This window comes from Protopterus annectens, chromosome 5.part0, assembly GCF_019279795.1.
Source record: "Protopterus annectens isolate FY-2018-M chromosome 5.part0, PAN1.0, whole genome shotgun sequence".
Classification (NCBI taxonomy): domain Eukaryota; kingdom Metazoa; phylum Chordata; order Ceratodontiformes; family Protopteridae; genus Protopterus; species Protopterus annectens.
This window is the reverse complement of record NC_056735.1, coordinates 66,228,020-66,253,086: the sequence shown is the minus strand read 5'-3', so window position 1 is coordinate 66,253,086 and position 25,067 is coordinate 66,228,020. Positions and strand designations below refer to the sequence as shown.

At 40.9% G+C, this 25,067-nt stretch overlaps 1 protein-coding gene across 1 annotated transcript in view; it reads right to left on the bottom strand.

Moving 5' to 3' along the window:
- CCHR5.PART0H3orf38 (chromosome chr5.part0 C3orf38 homolog) overlaps positions 1-25,067 on the bottom strand; it is a 44,045-nt gene that overhangs the window by 3,386 nt on the left and 15,592 nt on the right. The window contains exon 2 of the mRNA XM_044072141.1: positions 20,131-20,306. Within this exon, the coding sequence (XP_043928076.1) occupies positions 20,131-20,306 (176 nt within the window). The remainder of the gene's footprint in view (positions 1-20,130; positions 20,307-25,067) is intronic.

The window sequence follows — 25,067 nt, the reverse complement described above, 5'->3', positions numbered from 1 at the left end:
GTGGTTTAGATCTGGGATGCAGAAGTGGAAGTCTAGAATGGCTTTGATAAGCACTCAACACCAGCAAAACTCCCTCAAGATGGAAGAGAATCTCTACAGCCAAAGAAATGGCTTTGCTGGTCCACAGGCTCATAAAGTACTAATGAAATTTCCTCATACAGTGGATATAAAAAGTGTACACACACCTGTTAAAATCCAAGGTTTTTGTGATATAAAAAATGAGACCATAATAAAATCATTTCAAACCTTTTCCCACCTTTAATGTGACCTACAACCTGTATAATTCAATTGAAAAACAAACAAATCTGTTAGAGGAAAAAAGTATAAAAAATAAAAAATATACACTAAGCTGGTTGCATAAGTGTGCCCACCCTTAAACTAATACTTTGTTGTGTGTGCACACCCTTAAACTAATACTTTGTTGTTTGTGCACAACCTTAAACTAATACTTTGTTGTGTGTGCACCCCATTAAACTAATACTTTGTTGTGTGTGCACCCCCTTAAACTAATACTTTGTTGAAGCACCTTTTGATTTGCTGTATCATTGCATGCTTCAATCTGGAAGAATTACAGATTTGTGTACTAAATCACTAATGTGCATTTGCAGTAATGGCCATTTTCGGCTGTTCATGACGATGGTCACAGTCTATTTTACTGAATGTGGGCGAATAAAGTCTGCCACAGTCCAGAAAGACACCTGTGCAGGTAACCTGGGGATTGAACAGTGGCTCAGGTATCTACAGGAGCTGGCCAGAAAAGAGCAGGAGTGAGAGACTCCTGCAGGCTCAGCTATCAAGGGGGGATGAAATGAGGCATCTCTGGTTCTCCATTTGGGTGACACCTAGCAGAAGCACTAGGTGTCAAAACCCAAGGATCAAGTGCTGCCACTGTGTGAAATAGGCATGTACAGGGGGGGGGGGTTAGTGTGACACAATACTCTCAAGGTGGCAGCATACAGCAGAAATCAAAGATTCACAGAATGTGCAGCGCATAATGCAGTGGGTTAGTCATCTATTCCAGTGAGACCAGCAAATAGACCCTCTCCCTGCCACCTGACTATCAACAATGTGGGAAAACCTGGGTTGAAAGGAATTCATGGACAGGAATGAATAGGCCAGTGGGCTTTCACATAGCTCTGGAATGCTCATCTCTCTTCCCCATTAGAAAGACTGGGCCAACCCAGTGAAGGCAGAACAGCCACCAAGTAAATCCTACACATTCAGTTAAGAGAGACGCTCAGAATGTCATAAAAAAGAAAATTGCTGAGTTGTACTAGTTGACTAGTTACAATGCCAGTGATGGCTATGTCACTATTTGTCCTAAAAAGATTTTGTCAGTTGCGTTGCGGTATTACACCGGGAGGAGGTATGTTTTATGTCCTCCTAGTACACTTTAACTTTTCTTCTCCAAGTTAGTACAACATTGGATTAGGTGTATGTTTTATTTATTTCTTTTGTGAACTGGTTAGGTGGGACTGAGCCAAGGCTCATGTTCAGCCACAACCCGAGCCAGAGGCAATATACAATACAATGACGCTGTACAATATACGAAGTAGTGCAAAACACAGTGAAGCTGTACAATATATACAGAAATTAAACTTGTTATAATTTAGTCTCAAAAACAAGTGTAGCAACACTGGAAAGCCTGAAAGCTAAATACATGGTGTGTGTGTGTGTGTGTGTGTGTGTGTGTGTGTGTGTGTGTGTGTGTGTGTGTATATATGTATATGTATATATATGTATATATATATATATATATATATATATATATATATATATATATATATATATATATATAATATATATATTTATTTATATACTGTAGCATAAACAATACCTTGGGTGGGTCTCCCCTGAAAAGAAGGTACTAAACCCAGTGAACGAACAATAAATAAACTAAATTAAATAAGGTATGCATAGGTAAGAAGAACTAAATTATGTTAACATGAGGTGGAAAACAGAAAATAAACGTTACAGTGAATTATAAATGAAAGTTATAATGCTAGACTGTTGTGGTCCTCTTCCATAGGTCTCAAACTGTGGGTTACTGAATCTGATCAGATGAGAATCCAGCACTGCAGACTCTTGGCTCACAAGCTCCAACTTTCTTCCCATAATACTCTGTATTCCTTAAACTCCTCAGATCAAGTTCGCTGCTCACATACCTGGTCTCCACCTAATACATCACCTAAAAAAAACATTAGGCCAAAACCTAAGTAGGTCCGACAAGCAGGACTTCAGATAGGCCCACAAGGTTCACTAACAGCCAATGAATACCAGTGACAATTTGATATGGGGATGGAGTGAGGGGTTGTTGAGACAGAAAGAATAAGACAACATGGACCTAGCGTTATGTCAAGTACATAGCTTTAGTATCCAACGTTGCCTTTTTAGTCTGCCTCAACTTGTGGGACAGAGTACCCAGCCAGCTAAACTGGGTGATATTAAGATGGAACATTCTGAAGAACAGCAGAGCCAAAGAAGGCCTTACACCTAGACTAAATGTCAAGCTTGTAATAAGATACAAAGGTACAAGTACACAAACCAAGTAGTGGTTCAGCAAATACCATTCAAAAAGTGTTTCTACAAAAGCTATTGAGATAGATACTGGTCTTGCAGAATGAGTCTTTGGTTTGGAAGGCAAGGATAAACCATTAGTCTTTTACACAATAAACCATTAGTCTTTTACACAAACATATGCAGCCAGAAAGCAACCTGGATAAAGTGACCTAAGAAAATGCTTTACATAACTTGGCCATTGAAAAGGACACAGATTTCGTCTGATTTTCTGAAGTTATTGATTCTACTTAAATAAAATGTCAAATGCTGAAGATCCAGACAATTAAGATTGTACTCACCCTTATTACTGAAATTTGGAAGAATACTTGCAAATGAATAGACTGACTCAGTTTAGACTGAGAGGCAAAGACCATCGGTCCACAAGGAAACCCGGTCCTTGTGAAAAATCAGATAAGGAGACCTACAAGACCGCATGTGAAGTTCTGATATCATCTGGATGAAGTTACTGCAATTAAGAAAAGTTTTCCTTGACAAGAACTTAAGATGCACTGTAGAAGCAGGCTTGAAGAACGCCCCAATTAGTGTCTATAATAAAAGGCTAGACCCCTCAAATGAGGTCGGAGGAGAAAGATTGCTTTCAAAAAAAGGCTTTATATACTTATGGGGCTATGGGAAGATGTTCTTGACCAACATGGAAATTGGAAATGCTGCCAGCTGAGCATTAGTAGTAGAATAGCTAGCCCTAAACTGACAAAGACCAGGTAAAAAGTCTAAAATAGCATTTAAGGGGCATAAAAAGGGTCTATACCCTTTGAAATGGCAAATACTATTTTTTCCCATTTACTGCCTTCATTCTTCCTGACAGAAGGCTTCTGAGCTGAAGAAAGGATACGTAAAACTCTATAGGACAGCTTGGCATCTCCGGCTATCACTGGAAGTGGAGGAACCAAGCGGTCTGTTTGAGAGATTTGACATCTGGGTTAGACTGACTTGAGGGATGGGAGATTTTATTCTGAATTGGATCCCGGATCCAGATAAGGTGAACCAGGTAAGGCCCACAGAAGGGGGGAACCAAACATGTCTGGACCAGAAAGGGGCTATGAGGCTCACAGCTGCTTTACGACAAGCAGCTTGCCTGAATCAGTAATGCCCTTGAAGTAGCCATAAGAAGGGAACAGCCTAAATATTGGAAGACCTGGAATCCCTGCATCCAGAACCGAGCTACTACTATTGGCATACACTGGGTGAAAACAAGCCAAAGGTCTTTGCTCAAAACTGAGAGTAACTGGTCCCAAGCTGGAAGGACGGGAACCTCCTGGAATGACTTGATAGCATTTGCTTAGATCCAAAACAGGCCAGAGGTACTTGTTTTTCTTGGGCACCAAAAAGAATCTTGAAAATACTCCAGATATTCTCTGGTCTGAAGAGACCTCCTAATGACTCATTTTACAAGCATCATTTGAATCTCGGCTGCTGCCACCCTTCTCTGATGGGGTGAAACATCTAGAAATAATTTTTTGATGAAAAATCAACCAAAACTGAAAAGGGATTGTGTAGCCTCTTGTAAAGACTCTCAACCCCAGGAATCCAACATCACTGTTGTCAAAGCTTAAGGGTAGAGAGCCAAGCACCCTCCAACTGCCTCCAAGGTGCAACAGCTGAGCAAACCTTCAGGAACAAAAAGGGCATGTTGGAGAAAAGGCCCTCTGAAGCCCCGATTCTGCAGACCACTCCTGCCCCTAGGAAAGTATCTGTTGAAGTTCTGGTTATACCAGTAGGTCCTCTGAGGGGTAGAAAACTGAACTCCAAAAAGCAGAAAATGCCTTGCTATCCTACTTCACTCCTGTACCCATCAAATGAGGCATTAAAGAGGGATGCCTTGAATCATTCTGCAAAGTTACAGGAACATTAAGGCATGCTGGCAAACTGTAATGCTGGTGCCTGCCACCCTAGCCATATCATCTGCTGTGCTGGATATGAAAAGTATAAGTTGGAAATGGAGAGCATGGTGGCCAACCGGCATGCATGAACTTTCGAGTGTCGAATGTTGGCTGGGATGCCACTGATATAGAAACTTTGTTAATGAAATCTATCTGAAGCCTGGTCAGGTATGCCATACAGTTCAGTGCACAGACAGCAAAAATGGCTGAAGCACAACTGCACTTCCCAAATGTAGCCGACGTTTTCAACTTTCTATCAAAAAGACGGACTGATGCAGTCTCCTCAGGGCTCTTTTTTGGTGGCTATGGCTACTACAATGGCATCGACCACAGGCCCCTTGCTCTAATGTGGCCTATCCTTGAGTGGTAGTAATAATTTGTCTAGCTTCCTAAGGACAGATTTCACCATGTAGGGTTCTCTCCACCCCTCCTAGATACTAGATCAAACAGCATATCAGGTGGCGGTACCTCACAAGTCACTGATGGGCCTAAACTGAAGGCCTTCAAGAAACAGCATCTCCTCAGGAGAAAGGGTTTCAATGGTCCAGCCCCTCTTTGTCTTATTAACTCAATGTTGCCAAAAGAGGTGCTATTACACAGTGATTTGAATGAAATCTTTCATCAGAGTCCTCAAGGATGGCTCTGAAAGCCTTAGGATTGACCCAGAGGGTCTAGGAGGCAGACGGTTCAAACAGGGCCATAACAGAGTACATCAAGGCAGACAGCAGGACTGAAGTTATCCAAACTGTCGGTGCCAATGTGTTAACTACAGGGACAGATGTCTGATCCAGAACCAATGGGTCCAAAGGGCACGCCCAAGATGGAGAAAAAAGAAAAGAGGCAAGACGGCCGTCTTTCATCAGCCTCACAGCAGAGAGGGAGGTAATGCTCAAGAATGCCTGCATCATCCTGCCTCAATCAATTTCCCTATGGCTTCAAGTACACCTAACAGTTCTGTAGGATGCTGAAAGAGGCTTAGCAGACCAGCATAGGGTTTTTTTTTCCAAAATCCTGGACCCTAATCAGTGAAGACTGGACCTGAGGGGTGAAGGCTCAGATGAGAATGTCAGATCAGGGGAGACAGCGAGAAAAGGTTATAATTACCAACGATTCTGGTGCCACAGCCAGAAAGGAGCACTTCTGAAAGTTGGGACCAATGTTCTTCCAAGGACTGTGCCAAAAGAACTGAGAATATGGACCAGGGAGGCAGATGAAGAGGCAGAGGGTGGTGGTAGCCTTCTGAACCAGCTTACCAGAAGCCGAGAACTCAGAGAGATTATTTCCAGATTTTCCTTTTTTTTCCTACTACTTCTTTCTTCCTTATCTTATTTCTTGTCTTTTCTGTCTCTAGCTTTAAATTTGTCTTCATCTTTCTTTCCTTTCTCCTGAGGTTTCTTAATTGGAGAGTGAGAACCAACAGATGGGGATCCTTTCAAGAAACAGCTAGGAAGAAGCCCCCTCATCTCTAACTTGGCATATCTATCAGCTAAGGCCCTAGCCCCAAAACAGGCACAGGCCTCACAGCTGTGGTCCGGATAAGCTACCCCTAAGCAGTACATGCACAGCTGATGTGAATCTTGCAGGGGCAGCTTGTGACCACAGCCAATATATTTATGAAAACCCAAAGTCTCTTCAGACATTCTGCCACAAAAATGTGGATATTGTAGAAAAGGTGCATCACAGCAGTACACAAAAACTTACTAACATCTAACACATCGAGAAAAATGTTAACTAGAGCCAACACACGGCAAACACAATAAGAAAACCCCAAGGGGAAATATAAGCATAAGGAAAATAGAGAGCAAAAAATGGACACCAAGCCTAACCAAAGTACAACAGAGAAAAAATGACAGAGGTCATAATATTCTGAAAAATACACAACTAAATTCCCAAGAGAAAGAAGAATTCCTAACTGTAAGTAAACACAGTACCACAAAAGGCTATAAGCACTATAAATCAACAGAAAAATGCCCATCTCCAACGGAGCTTTAGAGAGCACAAGTATCACAGAAAACTTGCAAATGATACTGAAGGAAATTGAGGAATGCACAGCATTAGGGCAGGGGAGCTGGAGCTTTGGAACCAAGAGTCTGAAGTCTCAGCTTCAAATTCAATTCGCTCCAATAACCCACAGGTTGAGGCAGACAGAAAAGGCACTGGATCTGACATTATAGGGTAACAAATGCACCATGTGTTCATGCACAGATTAGGAGGAGAATGCCAGAAGACAGGTATGGTGATAGTAGAAAGGAGAAGCGTACAAGCAGTAGCAAATAAGGAAGAAAATAAAAGAAGGAAGACTAACTTTATAACAGGCCGAGGAAGAGATGAATAACAGAAGAGGGGAGGGTGGGGGATAGAGACAAGTTAGTGAAACAGGATGAAAGGAGAAATAACAGAAGGAAGAGGAACAGAAAGAGATGAGCAATACTTATGGTTTATCAAAGTGAAGAATACTTTATGTCTCATGGAATAGACTGAATGGCTATTACCCAAGTAATCTGCCATCCGTGTTATAGAATGAGCAGAATCAGCCTTCAAAGAGAATTGACGCACAGACACCAGAAATTCCTCAGGTAACAAAAACTATCATCTGCAGAATCATATGAATGGAGACGGGTGTGTACCAAAGTGCCTTCACAATTTGCTCTAGATATCATGGACACCTTTTTGGCTGACTGGAAGAAGGCTACTTTGGTGGAAGACACAGCTTGCACACACTTGGCACTGAGGATTGCTCCCATGATAGTCTTTTTGGGAAGGGATTTCTAGTCAATTAAGGACATCTCTAGCTTGATTACCCATTTGTTGGTACAGTCCAGGGCTGTGGGCAGTTCTACATGAGATGCGAGATGGATCACTCAGTCATCCAGATAATAGTACATGTCAATCAACCTTGAGGTGTGCAAAAAAATGGACCTAACATTTTGCAAATAACTTAGGAGCAAAGGACAACCCAAAGTACAAGGACATATATTTTAAGTGCTATTATACAATGACTTCTCATTTGTATTCAAAAATGTGCATGCTGATTGGGCAGCCCAACTACCATGCCAGTTGTAAATCAAGCATATATCAATATAAAAAAGTCCAGCTGCTGAAGCACCATTGAGTGGCTAGACTCTGCTACTGGCAAATGCTATGGAGGACACAGCAAAATACAAGAAAAATCAGGTAAGTTATGCAAAATTAAAGAAACATAAAAGCACATGATTTTCCTTGAATTTCTGCCCTGCCCTCCTAAAATTGACAAACTGTTGTACCTCTAAACTGTCCTGATCTTCGCAGAATGCCCAGATTTTTGCTTCATACTTTTGGTCTTTTCCTCATAAAAATGAGGTATCCTGGCAAGGCACTAGGGACTGAAGACATTAAATAATAACAACATTTGAGGTCTAGGATTCATATCCTTCAGAAAATGCACACCAACACAAAACCTCAACTTTCCAAGTTTATAACAGCAATAAAATCTGTCACTGTTTTTGGACCTTTGTTCCCCTCCATTACGCTGAGCTTTGTCCAGGTTCCTTGAATCAATTCACTTTGTTTGATCACAACCACAGAGTAGTTGTCAGTAGGATAAGCACCCCAGCCAAAAGCACTGGGCCTACTGGCTGCACTGCAGGAGGCCTGGTTGGCTAGACTTCCCTCACACTAAGGAAAAGGCTATGCCTCTGCCAAGGCTAAGATGCTCCCAGACACAAGTGATGGGATATCCAAAGAGGAACAGTGGTTCCTGGAAGCATTGAGCAAGGACTGGCTATTTCAAGATGCATGGGACACATCACCTGGTAACAAAATAATGTTACAAAATCCTAGAAAGTCTGAGCAGCCAGTATCCTGCTCTCATCCACTAAAGGGCCAGCAGCAGTTGGGGCCACCAGAGAAGATGTCAGAGCTGAGAGCCAGCAAGATCGTGCCTCTCCTTGCTGACATTTTCAGGTCCTCAAAAGGACAGACGAGTTACAAAGACCTCACTCCTTCTTCTTGTGGAAGCTTTAGCAATTGATTTCTTGCCAATTTTATACTGATGCTTGGAGTACTTGCCCATGATTTCAGAAGTCTGAGAAATGTTGGCAAGTATGTGTATATATAAACACCACTGCCCTCCCACCAAATTGCCCACAACCCTAACTTGGTGCTCTTAGACATCCAAATCACAGACAATATAAATCCAACCATTAGTTAAAGATCCTCATCACTATCCCCAAACAATCATGAAACATTTTAACATAATTGAAGGACTAAATATCAAGCTAAATATTTCTAAAGATGACCATCCTCAGCTCTTCTGATACTTAATACCAATACACTTGATCAAACTGTAGCACTCCCTACTAGAGGCTCTAATATCCTTGACGTAGCCCTTAACAACCTAGCTCCTGTCTGAACCATCCCTATCTCACATCTCATCCTTTGTTAAATCTGACCACACACAGTCATTTTCTCTGTCAGGCCTACACACACAGTCATTTTCTTTGTCAGGCCTAGTTTTTCCATCCTACCATCAAATAAGACCATCTTTATGGACATCTTCAGGACAAACTTACTTCAGCTTGTAAAAGACTAATGCAAAATTCCTAACAATCCCCTGCAAACAAACCTAACAGATGAGGATACAATAAAAAATGACATCAGATATATAGGTGCAAGTACAGAAAATTCTTGGAACAACCTCATGTTGATCACGATTGAACACAGGAATGGTTATGGAGTTGTAAATTTAAACCAAAAGACAAAAGGTTAATATTGGCCCAAGATAGTGGACTATGTACACATTGGTTTACAAAGTCCACTGAACATGTGGGAGAAACAGAGAAACGCATGTTTTGTAAAACAGAATTGGAAACAGCTGTACACCTTGTTGCTGGTTGGAACATACAAATGGCAGAAGGACTGCATACTGAAAGGCATAACTATTTGGCAAGATGTTGGATTGCGGACTGTGCAAACATTATAATAGTGAAGTAGCTGAGAAGCTCTGGAACTGTAAGCCACAAAGCATTACAGAAAATTATGGAGTTTATATCACATGGGATCACTCATTACCAACCGTTTAAAAAACAGGAGCGAAAAAAACAGATACAGTAGTCCATGAAAAGAAGACAAAAGTAGCAGTGATCATTGAATTTGCTACTCCAGTGACTACAGTGTCTTACATACAGAGAGAGAGAGAGAGACGCATTCATAATATACCAGGATTTGCAGGCAGAAACAAGGGAAAAGTGGAAGAAGGATACCTAGACTGTTCCAACAGCTGACCTACCCTATTGTGACAATGCCAGGAATGAGACTGTAACCAATGTTAATGTGGTTGATGAGCAGAACTGCTGTTACAAAATGTTGCACTTCAAGGCCACCAATGAGATACGGGGTGTTGCACACAGCAGAAATCCTATCATGGGAATGTAGGGCAGCTGAAGGAGGGGAACATCTAGTGTTCCATCTCTAGCAGAGACTGAGAAGTTCCTGGCATCTCTCCAAGGGGGATACACCTCTACAGTCCCACAATGCACTGCTGGACATGCCCCAGAGACCATCCTCTGCAGCTCCATCAGGTATATAGACCTATTTCTATGGATTAGTAAGTGCCAGTTAGACACCATGAAACTTACTTGAAGCTGCCCAACTTACAGTATACAGGTACATCAGGGATTCAGCAGCCACATTAATGTGTACAAGATATGCACTTAAAATCTTACTTTATTATTTTTTCTCTTATTTTATTATTTTTTAATCTATCATACATAGATTTGTAAAAAATCTCAGCTGGCTGTATAGTTCTAGTGCTGGGTCATATTTACACCGGAGAACTTGTAGTTTGGTCCAGTAAACAGCAGATTCTTTATCTGGCACCAGCACTCTGTGGAACTGGTCCGCCTGATCTTAGAGGATCTGCAGCCTCTGATAACAATAGCGGAGACACAGTCAGAGAGTACAGAGTGTATGTTGGACACAGGCAATGTAACTTAAGCATATTAACACATACCATGGAACACAGCCTCCAAGCTTGCGGATACTCAGGCTACCTACACAGAGAGGACAGGCTGAAGGGGACACTATAGATCAGGGAAGTGTGCTGTCCCAGTAGACAGAGGTTTGAATCTGCTACTAGCACTCATCGGCAGAGAGGTCAACCCAATGGGAGTGGGGGGAGGGTTGGTAATGGCTTGCTACAAACATGGTTATCATCCTCCCAGGAGTATCAGTGGCTGTAATCTAATGCATGTCCAGGGCCATCATGGAGGCAATGGCTAGTACTATCACAACCATGGCAGAGGCAGTGAGGGTCGTCCAGGTTGTGCATGACTAGTATGTCTGATTTCTTGAATAGACAATCGCACACTGAAAGGTTGCCCCTGGTAGGCGATCCCTGTAATAAGCTGATCATTTACTACATCCACAGATGTTAGCCAACTCGAACAGGAATGAAAGAGTTCCATTTCAGAAGGCTAGCACTTGCACAGCAACATCCGATATGGAGGTGTCTATGCTCAGGAGAGATCAAACCAGTAGTCATGGACATCCTCAAGATAGCACATCTAACAGAAGACCTTGCTCAAGGTTATGCAGCAAACAAGCATTTAGCTATGGTCATGGTATGTCCTGTGCAACTCTCCTGTGTAACTCCTGGCAGAGAACCTGCACGGGATGCTGACCCCTCTGCTAAGCATGCCCTGGCCCTGTTCAGCAGACCAAGCCACAGTGCTTCAGCTAGTCTCCATGGAAGCATCTCAGCACCCACACTCATGCCACCACAGCACCAAGTACATAACACACTTCACACTTCTAGTAACATGATCATTCCCTGCTGCTGGCTCCCCCCCCCTTTGACTCCATGTCTGACTCGGTCTCTGCTGCCTGATGTACTGAGAATTGCAGTCCTTGCATGTGCCCACACTGCTGTACCTGCTTCCCAGGTATAATACTGTGTAAGGCTGCATACATGGACACTGTTTTCATACATGTGGTAAGGTCATAATGCAGCACACCACCTGATGAATCTAGATAAAAAAAGTGTTCACACATGTTCTTGTTTGTGAATGCGCACAGCTGTAACCATGATCTGTTGGATCTTGAGGATTTCTTGTGAGCATCATGAATCAGGGTTCTAGGGCACATCTGGCATCACCAACAAGATGTCCCTGAAGGAAGTCAACCACTTACAAACCACTGGTACAGGTCATGGTGTGCCACATGTTGGACTCATAACTGCCTGGGTAGCCTGCATAAATGCATTGTAAATGATACCCCATGAATTACAGGCCACTTGACAGCTAATGGAATGATGGGCTTTGTGGTTCACATATGACCTTCCCAGTTCAGCAGGTGGGGTATTTATTTCAATGCGAGTATGGTCTATGGTCCACACTACCTCAGGCAAATGGGCTATATCATAGAAATCCCACATGATGTTGGTTCACTCTTCTGGCATACATGGGAACCACATGCACTTGCTCACATCAAGAATCTGATACAATATTCTCAAGGCAGATGCCTGATAAATTACAACTGTGTCCCCCCTGTAGGTCACTGAATGGTCCTTGTAGCTAATAAACATAAAACCACACATACCAGTATCCACTGAGACAGTTACTCCACAACTCCAACTGGGCTGCAGACAAGGCTAACAAATGCCCATAATTTCTAGAATGGTGTCCCTGTCAACAAGATACCAGTCCACAATACTAGAATAGTGGTGTCTACGAAACAATAACTGCGATCAGGTGACCCGGCATCTCAGACGGTGATGTTGCACAGTCATGCATGGCAGTGGCATCAGCAACTACTAATATTAATCAGCAATTTACTCAATCTGAATACAAGCATTCGGCATCTACAAATATACAGTGGGTGCAGCTCGGTAAGCTGCATTTATATGTTTCTGAAACTCAACACCATTTTGTTTTGCCAGATTATGATGCACTGCTGCTCATTATATGGCCATCATCAAATGCCATAACCAACAGAGCTTCTTGGCATGCCCATGTGGTGGACCCTTGACTTTAGAATCTCAAACATACTGCAAGTGGTCGATCCTATCACAAATTCAGTTATCACTATGCAGCAGAGTTTTCTGAATCCAGCCCTGTCAGTTCTGCTTCATTTCCATCCTAAACAGACTGGGCAACTGCACTGAACACGGAAAACCATAAGACTGCACAAAATGCTACCAAGGAGAGAGGAAGTGGACTTCCAAGATGGCTACACACTGACTAACAGTTTAATTCTAGCTCTCCCAGTGTGAAAACAGAAACTCAGCAGAGAAGGCCAGTAGTCTTGTGTTTATTGGCTAGTAAGTGTACTGGATGCCAGGAAAAAAAATACAGAGGACCTGGAAAATATCGGCTACAAAACATGAAGAAACACTAACTGGGGAAAGTTCTGCAGCTGTTCAGCAAAAAGCAATGCAACCTCCAGACATGAATTCCAGTAGCCTACAGGAAGATACAAGACAACTGCACACAGACATTGTTAAAATAAATGAAACACTGATGGAGTATATCAACACAAACAACAACAAAAGACTTGGAAAATGGAAGAGGCTTGAAACAAAATGTTCAGATGAGGATATAAAGCTGCAAAAATCAGAGGAAGAAATGAAGAAAAGGCTGGCTGAGTGAGACTGCTGGGGAAGAGATGTTATAAGCAAACTGCACTGGTATTCCATAGCAGTTGTTGTCATGTCAAAAAGGCACATCGTGTGCATGCTCCAAACCTGGCTATGAGAAAGCAACCTAGACTTCTAATAGTAAAGACGCAATCCTAGGAGTTGATTTTTACAAAACTGTGGCAGAAGGACAAAGTACTAAAAGTGGGAGACAGCAGAGTGTTTGTGGAGAATGATTACTCATTGTACACCAGGCAGAAGAAGTCCAAATGTATTCCACTATTCAGTGAATGTCTAGATGCAGGTGTGAGATTCAAACGGCTGTATCCAGCTGTCTTCAAATTATTCTTCCCCTGGATGGACAAAATAATTTCTTGATTAAGTACATGCTAAGAAAGATTGTCCAAAAAAGGTAAGCTATGAAACAGAAAGAGATTCTGCTTCTTCTTGTTCTGATAATAAAGACCACAGAGAGACTGTACCTGTGAAACCTTTCCAATCTTTCAACAGAAAATGCTGGAGTGAAGAAAGGGAGCATGAGAGTTGACTAGAAGAATCGAGAGTACATTAGAAATTAGAGAGAGAGACAGGATTTGGGAGAGGAACAGTAACAAAACCAATAACAATGTGGGATTATAATGCATTCTTCTTCTTCTTTCGGCTTTTCCCGGTTAGGGGTCGCCGCAGTGGATCACTTGTCCGCTCATGATTGGCAGTGGAGTTTTACGGTGTCGAGTTGCCAGCCCGGCACCCAACCTTCCACAGAAGGCACACACACACTCACACCTAGGGCCAATTTAGAGTGTCCAATCCACCTACAGCATATCTTTGGGATGTGGGAGGAAACTGGAGTACCCAGAGGAAACCCACGCGACCACAGGGAGAACAAGCAGACTCCGCACAGAAGGCACCCCAGCCGCAGATCGAACCAGAGAACCTCTTGCTGTGAGGTGACAACGCTAACCGCTGCACCACAGTGGCTGCCCTAATACTATATGCTGCTAATATTGTAACAATATTATATGCTTAAGAGCAGGCCTTGCTCACTGATTACTGGTATAACTGAACTTTTGTTGACCTGTAAGTTATCAGCTTAAAAGATGATAACCAGAATATGGGGATTTCAAGGAGGAACTATATCACAAGTTTTTATTATGTGAAATATGACAGAACAAGAAAATCTGGAAATATTGGACTTCCGGAATTTGTTGGACTTGTGTGGGACTCGAAAGCATATGCCCTACTTCATATCATTAAGCGTTCAAAAAATACAAGAAACAACTGTATAAAAGTTTGTGTCAAACAGTGTATGCATGTAACATAAAAGCTGGCACTAAACATTTAACAAAAAAAAAAAAAAAAAGAGTAATGAACTACATTAAAAAATGTACAGTGCAAATAACTATGTTACAGGAGACACGCTTAAAAAGAACTGAACATGTGAATTTGATAAAGAAAGTTTTTCAGGATGGTTATTCAGCAGAATACCAGGAAGAAAGGAAAACAGGAACACTTACATTAATTTCAAGAGGAGCTTTGATAGTGACAGAAAAGGATAAAAAAAGATAATAATGGTAGGTTTGTAGTGCTGAAGGGCTACTGGCAAGGGGGAGGAGGATTACAACGGCACGTACTTATATTACACCTAAAACAGCTTAAGAAAAGTCTGTGCGAAATAATCAGTTTTCATCAAGGAATATTACCTATAGGTGGGGAACGGAATGTGATCTGCAACAGTCAGGATGTGTCTGGGGGCCCAGGAGGGAAAGTATAACAAAGGAGGGTTGTTTTTTGAAGAAATTTATGAAAATATTTGGCATGGATGATGTGAACTTAGTAATAGGAGTTCAGAGTAAACTTGCATATTATTCCTCAAAATATAAAAAAACAGGCTAAGCTAGGCAGAATCAACATTTCACAGGAACATGTGCATTTACTTGAAGGTCTTGATATGCATCCAATAATTATTTCAGATCATGCACCAATAATAACTAAAATAAAAACACAGGGTAATGAAATAAAATGAGACATTAGGGCTTTCCCACCTATCTGTTAAAATGAGAGCAATTTAAGGAATGGGTAGTGGAGATTATACAGGAACTATTAGAGAGGACAGATATTTCTTCTGAAAATATAGCTAGGGAGTGGGATAAAATAAAGGTGGAGTTTAAAAATAGGGTGGAAATAAAAGAAAGGGAACTATTGTTAAGAAGTAACAAGAATTATCCAGACAGACTGACAAATGTTAAAATATTGTAGAATAGGGGGAATCTCACAGAACAAGAAGTGGATCAGCTGCAGAATGCTAAGCAGAAAATAAGGAATTACCTCAATATGCAGGAGCTTAAAAAGGCTGCTGCCAAACAACTGTTTTTGATAATAAACAGTAGCGCACAAAATCTTTTAGCACATCGGCTCAGGTAACAGAAAATAGAAAGGGCTGTCACCAAGCTTAGGGAGCCTACAACAAGGAAAGTAACAAGAGATCCTGTAGAGGAATTAGAAATATTTGGTAAATTCTATGAAAGTCTGTATAAAGCTGAGAAATATGGAAATCAAGAAAAGATACAAATGGAAATGCTTATGGAAGAATTATATATGCCAAGATTAGAGGTATATGAGGCTCAGTTCCTATCAGTTAGGACATGAGGAGATGAGATAAACATTGTGATGTATAACCAATCTACAGGAAAGCACCCAGGAAAAGATGGTATTCCTGTAGAAGTTTGGAAGCTAAGAGGGAAAAACTGATCTGGAAGGGTTTGTTTAACATATTGTAAGAGGTGGAGCAGTACCAACATCCTGGAGGAAAGCAGTGATAGCTGTAATACCTAAAGAGGGTAAAGATCCATCAGACTCAGGTTCATACAGGCCCATTTCAATACTAAACCATGACTATAAAATGTTCATGTCTATAATGGCTAAAAGAATGACAAAAGTAATGCCAAAATTGATAGATATGGATCAATGTAGCTTTGTGGACAAGAAGCAAATATTTGACAACATTAACAAAAAACACTGATGATCCAGAGGGAAGCAGAATGTAAGAAAATACCACTGTTGGTGGGTCTTGATGCAGGAGAAAGCATTCGACAGAGTAAGCTGGGACTTTATGAGCAGTGCAATGAAAGTATTTACATTTCCTGAAAAAAATATAAGGTTGATTAGGAGAAAATATGAGGGATCGGAGGCGAAAAATTAAAGCGGGTGAGGTCCTCCCTGATAACTTCTACTTGAGCAGAAGAACCACGCAGGGGTGTCCTCTTTTCCTTTGTTATCTGCATTATATTTTCAACCACTGGCAAAGAAAATAAGGGACTAAGAAATTCAAGGATATAATTGGTATGGTAGTGAAGAAATATAATTTGCAGATGATATTATTATATAGCTGACAAAACCAGAAAAAGGCATTAAGTGTTATGGAACATTTTGAGACAGTTTCAAATCTTTTCGGGATACAAAATTAATGAAGTTACAACAAAGGCAATAGCAGTAAATTACGTACTCACACACAATCTGGTTCAGCAATATCCATATTTATGAGGATGTAATTTCTTCTTCTTTTGGCTTTTCCCAGTTAGGGGTCGCCACAGCGGAACTCCGGTCCGCTAATGATTGGCAGTAGATTTTTTACAGGTGTCGAGGTGCCAGCTCGACGCCCAACCTTCAGCGAAGGCACGCCCATTCTACACATCTTTCGAATGCCACTCGACCGTGGGGTGGACATGCAGACTCCACACAGAAGGCGCTCCAGTCGAGAATTGAATGGGAGAACCTCTTGCTATGAGGCAACAATGCTACCGCTGTACCACCGCGGCTTCAACATTTATTTATGGGGACGTAATAAAATGAAGTATTTAGGAGTATAAAATTAAAAATTACTCTGGTGTGGCAGCTAAGGATATGTGGGAAGAGACTAACAAAGGATAATACAAAAAATGAGAAAATGGAAGCTTTGTTATAGAGATATGGATTGCAACATACAAGCTGTCAAAATGTTTTTAGTCCCATTACACAGGTCAGACATATTTTTAAATCAACCACAAGAGAAGTTGTGGATAACAATTAATAAAGAGTTGTAAGGCTTTATTTGGGTGGGGAAGACAGCAAAAGTCAAGCGGAATAAAGCAGATTTTTCCAGCAGAACAGGGCAGATTGGGATAATCTAATCTGAATGGGGTATTGCAGAGCTACAAAGTTAAGTTAATAGCATAAGCAGAAAATTATAATTCATAGTGAAAAGGGATAATGTTGAAATGGGGGGGGGGTCAAGAAATAAGGAAAGACTGGGATTTTGGATGCAGGCTTTTAAGGAGAACAGCAATAATTATACAGAATATTATATTCATAAAGTAGCAGAAAGTATGCCAAGAACGAAGCCAGCATGGGAATGGAGAAAGGAGGTTCTGCCGATAGGAATGACTGCAATTAGGGATACAGGCAATAGGCAAGAGGGGGGGCTGGAATTTATTGGAGAAAACTGGCAAAGGAACCAAGGTATTGGAGAGCAAATAAGTACAGAGTGAAAGGTAATAGAATGGGAACAGGCCAAGAATTTATTTGGCATGCAGGTTAGAGATTGCCTTCCCTATCAAGGATTGCTAGAGTTTAGGCAAAGAGAAAGCAATAGCTGGGTCCTAAATGAAAGACCGGGACTGGTGGGGTTTTTAATAGAATCTAGAACAGAAGCTGCCATTAAAAAATGAATAATTAGTAGACCATACAAAATATCGCATGACAACTATAAGAATCAATCAGTGGAGGTTAGAAATGATTGGATAGAGAAACTGGATAAGCAATTCACAAAAAAACAATGGGAGGATATACACATATCTCCCAAATACACAACAAAATCTAGAAGATTTAGAATTTTTGATTGGAAACATTTACAAAGATAATTTTAAACACCAAGCAGACTCCAGAGAATTTTTCCTCAGGTAGACAGCAAATGTTGGAGGTGTGATGGGGAAGACAGAGGTACTTGGGAACATATTTTCTGGGAGTGAGGTGGGTTGGTGGACTTTATGGATTCCCTGCGGGACACCCTGTCGGAGATGCTGTATGGGCAGACTGGTGTGACAAGGAAGATGATTTTTCTGAGCTATGATACAGAATTGGAATTTCCTAGATGTGGTAAGGCCTTGCTGTGTCTAATTACGGTGGCTGCCAAAAAAGCAATTACTAGGAAATGGAAATCAAAACTAAACCAGCTATATTGCAAGTAGTGAATATAGTAGCATTGATAAAAGAACTGTAAGTGAGATCTTTAGAAAAGGGTAGGAGCAAACTACATAGGAAAAAATGGGAATTTTGGGAATAACACATACAGGGGATCAATGAGGTTTAAAAGAAGACAGGACTTAAATGAGTTATATAATATTTGAAACTGATTAGGTAGATAAGTGATGTATAATGTTTGCATCTGGGAGTGTGTCAGTATGGTTTGTGATGTAAAATGCTTGCAATTGCAACTAGGATTGTGTTGGTGTAGTTTGTTTTTATTGTATAACTGTATGACTGCTTATGTCATAAGTAATGGTTTAATAAAGATGTTTCTTGTTTGAAAAAGGAGCAGAATTGAATAATTTATGTAATATTGTTTATGTTATATGATATATAGCAATATACGTGAAGTATAATGTTTAATTTAATAGTTTGATTATTTTTGTATAAATGTAAATTTGCCTTTGTCACAAGTAATAATTCAATAAAGGTGTTTACAAAAAGGAGAAAGGAAACGTAGCCTAACTGCATTTTACTGCAGACTGAAGTACAAGAAAAGAGAGAAAAAAATGATACGAATGAAGTCTGGAAACAACCATTTCAAACCACACTACAGTGTGGAAACTAAAAACAGCTGACTTGGTTTGGTTAAAGGAATGAGTTTAATGCTTTTACTGCTCTTAACAGTACACCCTCTGTAACCACTCCCTTGCTCCAAACCACCTGATTATATATAAATAATGAAGGTTTTTGATACATTTCATTACACTCAACTAGGACTACTTGTTTGTGTGTTTCAATAAAAGATACTCCGTTTTTAACTCAGCTGTGGATTACCCATTTTCTATTTTACTATTTTGCAGTACGTATTTTAAGTTAAATTTTTATTAGTGAACTATGTGCATAACATAATACTTAAGGAGATAACTTCACACCCTCCACACAGCAAAGTTTCTTCGTAGTTTGTTTTTGACCCAGTATAGGCTGCATACTGGGTTTTCTGAGACTTCCGAGGGATACCATGGAGACAGCATTGACAAATGACTGCAGTACGTACACAGTGAAGACTTCAAAGTCATGACATCACAACGCAGCATTTAAAGAAGGAAAACAGAAATCAGTCAAGCGGTCAGAACTTGTGTAGGGGGCCGCAGCGACTCATGTCAGTGGAAGTACCACTGCTGCACTCTCTGTGAAATAAATGGAAGGGACCCTGACTCAGCCAACTCAGACTTGGGAAGGACAAGGATAGAGAGTTGATGTCTGCTCTTCTCTCCCCATGATGGAAGAGAAGGGCCAAGCCATTGGGCACATGCCCTGTTAATACCCACTAGAGACCAGAAACCTTGTGGGAGATGTCTTCTCGGAGAATGTATTGGTAAAATCAGGTCAGCCAGATGGATGGCAGGTATGAGGATGGTAAGATAAAAGTAACAGTGAAGTTCCTGCATTATTTTGCTCATGGTCATTTTACTGCTGGAGAAAAAATAAATGCAGTCCAATGTGCTAAGCAAGGAGAACAAGCCTTAAAGTTGTTTGTTGCTTTAGTAAGTCTCTTGAACTGCAATCTGTAAGCAGTCATTCTGCTGTAAGATTTAGATTTATTTTTAAAGCAAACCACTACAAATATGTCCTGAATTTACTTGTAACTGCTGTAACTCAACAATAAGAACATGACTCTACACCAGCTACAAAAAGTTAAAAGAAACATTCTGGAAAAGTGGCTGTGGTTTTTGGTCAGCAGCTTCTTAAAGCCTCAGTAAAACAAAATATTTTAACTGTGTCATCACATTAACAAAGAAATATCTGTGGAAGCACAAGTGCCTTTAGCCTCACCTTGGATTCCTTCCAGTACTCCAATGCTATCTGAACAAGTGCACTCTTTTCGGAGGAAGGTGGAAACACAACTCCTTGTTTTGCCAGATAGGAGAAAATAATGTCACGGCTGACCTTCCTTCGCTTCAGCAACTCTAATGCACTCTGACTGTAGCACAGTATGGTGTTAATTGCTTCTGCAAATAAAGAAAAAAAGGCAAGTTAGCAAACAAACTTGAATACAAAGGCACTGCTGCTTAAAAGCAATTACAGGAAACAGCACCTGAAAAATACTAACTTCCACTTCTTTCTTAAAATTTCCTCCTAATACCCTGTAGAACATGACGAATTTACAAGGAAACTAAAAGGTGATGAACTAATACATAACAGCATTGTGTGTACAGGTTAAGAATAAATCAAAAAGCTAGAAGACCCGAGTTTCACTCCATTGACTCACTACTCCATATATTATACCTTTCAAAGAAAATCACTTTGTTTTCTTGCATAACTGACCTATCTCCTTTCAACAAGGATACCAAAATGAAACAAATATAAAAAGTGCGAAGCTCACCTAGCAAAGGCCTTCAATACATTATACAATATAACCCAAATACTAGTTATAAAAGTGCAGGTTAATTGGTTACAGCAATCTGCATCACCATTGTAAATGGAGTGTTACCCAATGGCATAAGTACAGTCTCCACAGCCACAATGACAGACAAGCTGACAGTTCTTGAAAGCCTCTCCAGCGTACTCCTACATCTTCCACTTCTCATTGTGTCGGTACTGGAAACTAAAAGTACTGAACAGAACAAAAGTAGGAAAACAGTGATATGACAGAGGCAGTGAGAAAGTAAGAGCCTTGTGTCTCTTCACTCATGCATGTAAATGATGTAGTAAGCAAGCATAGGGACGTATGTGCCATACACATGCAAACAACATCAGTCAGCTGTGGTGCGTGGCAACTGACACAACAGCAGAATGGTAAGTCCTGATATGACAGTGGCAGTGAGAAAGTAAGAGCCTTGTGTCTCTTCACTCATGCATGTAAATGATGTAGTATGCAAGCATAGGGATGTATGTGCCATACACATGCAAACAACATCAGTCAGCTGTGGTGCGTGGCAACTGACACAACAGCAGAATGGTAAGTCCTGTCATACCACAACATTATTTTAAAGAATGGTAAGCAATTTCTTCTTTTAAACAATGTCACTGTGTAATAGCAATATCCACTCGTGTGGAAGTAATGTAATATCCATGGCTGGCTTTATTTAATCAGTCTGGCTTTGCCTCATGAGCAAAGAACACCAGCTGCTGGTAAATCCTGTATTAGCAACACCCACATCACAGACTACTGCTAAAAAGGAACACTACGGCCAAAAGCTAAAATTCAATTTTTAATCTTAGTTAGGTTTTATGCGCTATACTTTTGTCTTTGCAGCACTGTTACCTTTAATTATTTCTTTTGTACTAGCCCAAAATGACATAATAAAGAAGAGCAAAATGAAATTATATTGTTTCCAAGCTTTTTCCTTCCCAAACTATACTGCTGAATATTCAAAAGATGACAGTACCATGCTCAACCATCCCATTTACTTAGGATGACAGTCCTCAGAATTACCTTTGACAACTTCCGGGCAGAGTGTTGGACAAAAGCACTTACCATTAAAAAAAGTTTGTTTTAATCGCCTTTGTTTCTTCAGCTTTTTCCAAAGTGGATTTTGTTTGGTTGACTGCCAAACATGTTTAAGGCCAACTGCAAGAGCAGATTTGCCATGTCTGTTGCTTTGGCTGCATTGGTGGCTAATCTACCTGCTTATCTAATTCTTGGTACAATAAACCATTAGGTTCATTTGCTTTCCAGGACATCCAAACTGCATCTCTCTTCTGTCAAACACTCACGATTAGTGGCTGGCCAAGGGCAACACTGCTCTTTTAGTTTCCTATACATAACAAGGAATACAACATTGCCCTTCGAGTTTCCTATATATAACAAGGAATACAACATTGTCCTTCTAGTTTCCTATATATAACAAGGAATACAACATTGCCCTTCGAGTTTCCTATCTGTAGTAAGAATACACCTTCTTGAATGCCGGTGAGCCAGTCTGTAAAATGTGTAAACTTGCTCATTCCTTTATGTTTAAACACATTCAACTTTCTTTACAGCATGCAGCAGCACTGCAGGAAGTACAACAGAATAAGCTCCAGGCAAACAGCCCAGACTAGTAAATCTTCATAAACCTGAAACTGGTCAGCTCTCCTTACATTCACATTCTTAGTGTGCGTCACTCCAACCTTCTAGCAAATCAAGTGAAAATGTTTTGCATGCATCTAGCTGCTGTCCTCCACACTTGATTAATTATTTACCAAATGGTGAATTTCTCAGGTCCAGAGGCTTGTGCTCCGAGGATAGTGAGTTTTAGGAAGTAGTGAGTGAGACTGCAAAAAGAGAAACTCTGGTATTCAATAAACTCCTACATGGAGTTTATATGTTTGCGTGTCGAGCAACAGCTCTAAACACATAATCATGCCTCGCACCGTGTTTAAACGTAAACAAGTGCAGCTTCATGGCTGGCAACAGTGTTACTGGCCAGGAAACTGTGCAAACAACATGGTTAGGAAAGTAGGTAGGTTAGCAGGATTGAGCGAAATGCCACAGTGACTACCAAGACTTAACAGTACAGGACAGTGTATACAGTGCAGAGTATTGTGAAATCCCACTGCAAGCATTCTGTACAAAAGTTGTGTAAATGATCTGTAAGAGTATATGGACTGCCATATATAATAAACAGTCAGGGGAAGTGTGTGTACTGAAGAGGGACACACAGATGAACTGTAGAAATGAACACAGGGAAAAAGGACAGATGAAACATCCTAATGTACAACAGGTGAGGGCATGTCAATGGAAACAGGTGAAGGAGGAACACCAATCATATATCAATATGGTACAGTAAAGACTGCACAGTGAAAATGTGTATCATGTGACTGTCACACAAGGTGACATAACAATGAAGAAGATGTCTTTGTGAGATAAGCACCCTTACATGAACAATGCAGAGGACATCAGGGATGTTGTATACAATCGGGTTGGGGTGCATATTGTGAAGCCGTGCAAACTGACTTTCCTGAATATGAGTGTAATCTCAACACAAAACCGAAGTCACAAACTAGTAATCTCAACAGAGGTTGCCAACAAGTGGAACACAGTTACAGGCTCATGGACAACAGTAAAAGAAGCATCCACCAGCATGGACAATATCAGAATAATACCACCAGTAATACCATTTCTCTGACATAACATATGTGATTCTGAGTGAGATGATTCTGCACAAACACTCCTTGGACAACTATTATGACATATCAGCAATCTACGAGGGTAATGAAGCTCACTGTCCTGACACTAACATCTGCCAGACGTGTTAGGAGGGATACTGCTATACCCGTATGTGATATTATGATTACAGGCAAGTTGACTGGTGTGCATGACAGATATATATGGCACAATCCACACCATCACAAATGTAACTCATGCTATCAAAGCTGTCAAACAGCTATATATGTACTGTATGCATCACTGGAACTGGTATCACACATGCATGTAGTATATAACACCTTGATGGGGTACCACACCATCAGATAGTAATGTTTATGCAACAAAAACACCTAGATATGGCCAATAAGATGTGCGACAGCTCACTGTGACAAAGGTGATACACATCACTGGAAGATGGGGTGGGGGGGTACATGAAGAAAGGTGCATTGTACTCTGTTATTGGTGTGATGGAGGCTGTGAACTATGGAGGTATCATGGCCTGTGATGTGGATGTCTTTCACATACTCAGTAGTTATGTCACATACAAGGGAGTAGTCAGCACTGTAGCCACATGCTGGTGTACATTTCACATACCATCTACCCCAAGACTAGGTCACATACCACTTGATCTGCTTATAGAGTGTGACGTATACAGTATCCTTGGGGTGTGCATTTGTTATCATGATGTAACAACCCCCCCCCCATGTTTTTGTTTCATCTCATGTGCTCTCATGGCTGTGACAGCAGTCTTTGGTGTGTGTTGATACTGTCTGTATTACACCAATCTCACAGTTGGAGTCAATGTTTGCCCACAATCTGCAGTCCTTAAGACAGCTGCTTGGACACAGGATGTGTATGTCATTCGTGATGTCTGTCACATAAATAATGGACAGGAAAGGGCCTAGCAAACAGCTGTGATGTATGGAACTGAGCACTGGACTTGACATATAGGTCACCACACATTTCAACATATTTAGATGCCATCTATGTGACTGCTGGTCAACACACTTGGTGATATAACTGCTTATGGCCACATCTGACAGAGATGAGGGAATACTTCAGTATGGATTTGTGTCAGGCCAGGTTCAACATGATGACAGTATTGTCATCATCCATGCCCTCAATGACTTCTTTGAGGACATCAGATGTAACACACATGAAGTAGCATTAACAACTCACACAGGTCTGGTGTACACAGTTGGGATATTACTGGTGCCCATTTAAAAAACATCCATAATGCCATGTTGGTCTACCTCACAGTTGAGGAGAGTCAGGATGTAGCAATAAATGCATGCATCAGGTGACCAACTCAGATGGATGCATGTTGATGTACACCCTTTTATGGGAACACACTGTGTGGAAGGTATGTTGAAGTGTGCATTCAACTGTGTCAGGAAGGTGTATGTGCTGGGTCACACCATAAGTGATCTGTGATGTCACAGCCCACTGAGTCTGTGTGATAGGCCTGGATGAAAGCAAGACTGTTCATACTGCCTATCGTGATCTGGCCTAGGGTTTTTACACAATCCCCCACTCGGGTATCATTGAGAAACTCTCCCAGCTGGGGATTAAACCTTACGCCACTACATGGGTAACCAACTGGCTCACCAACAGAATGCATACTGTGAAATCTGGTGAA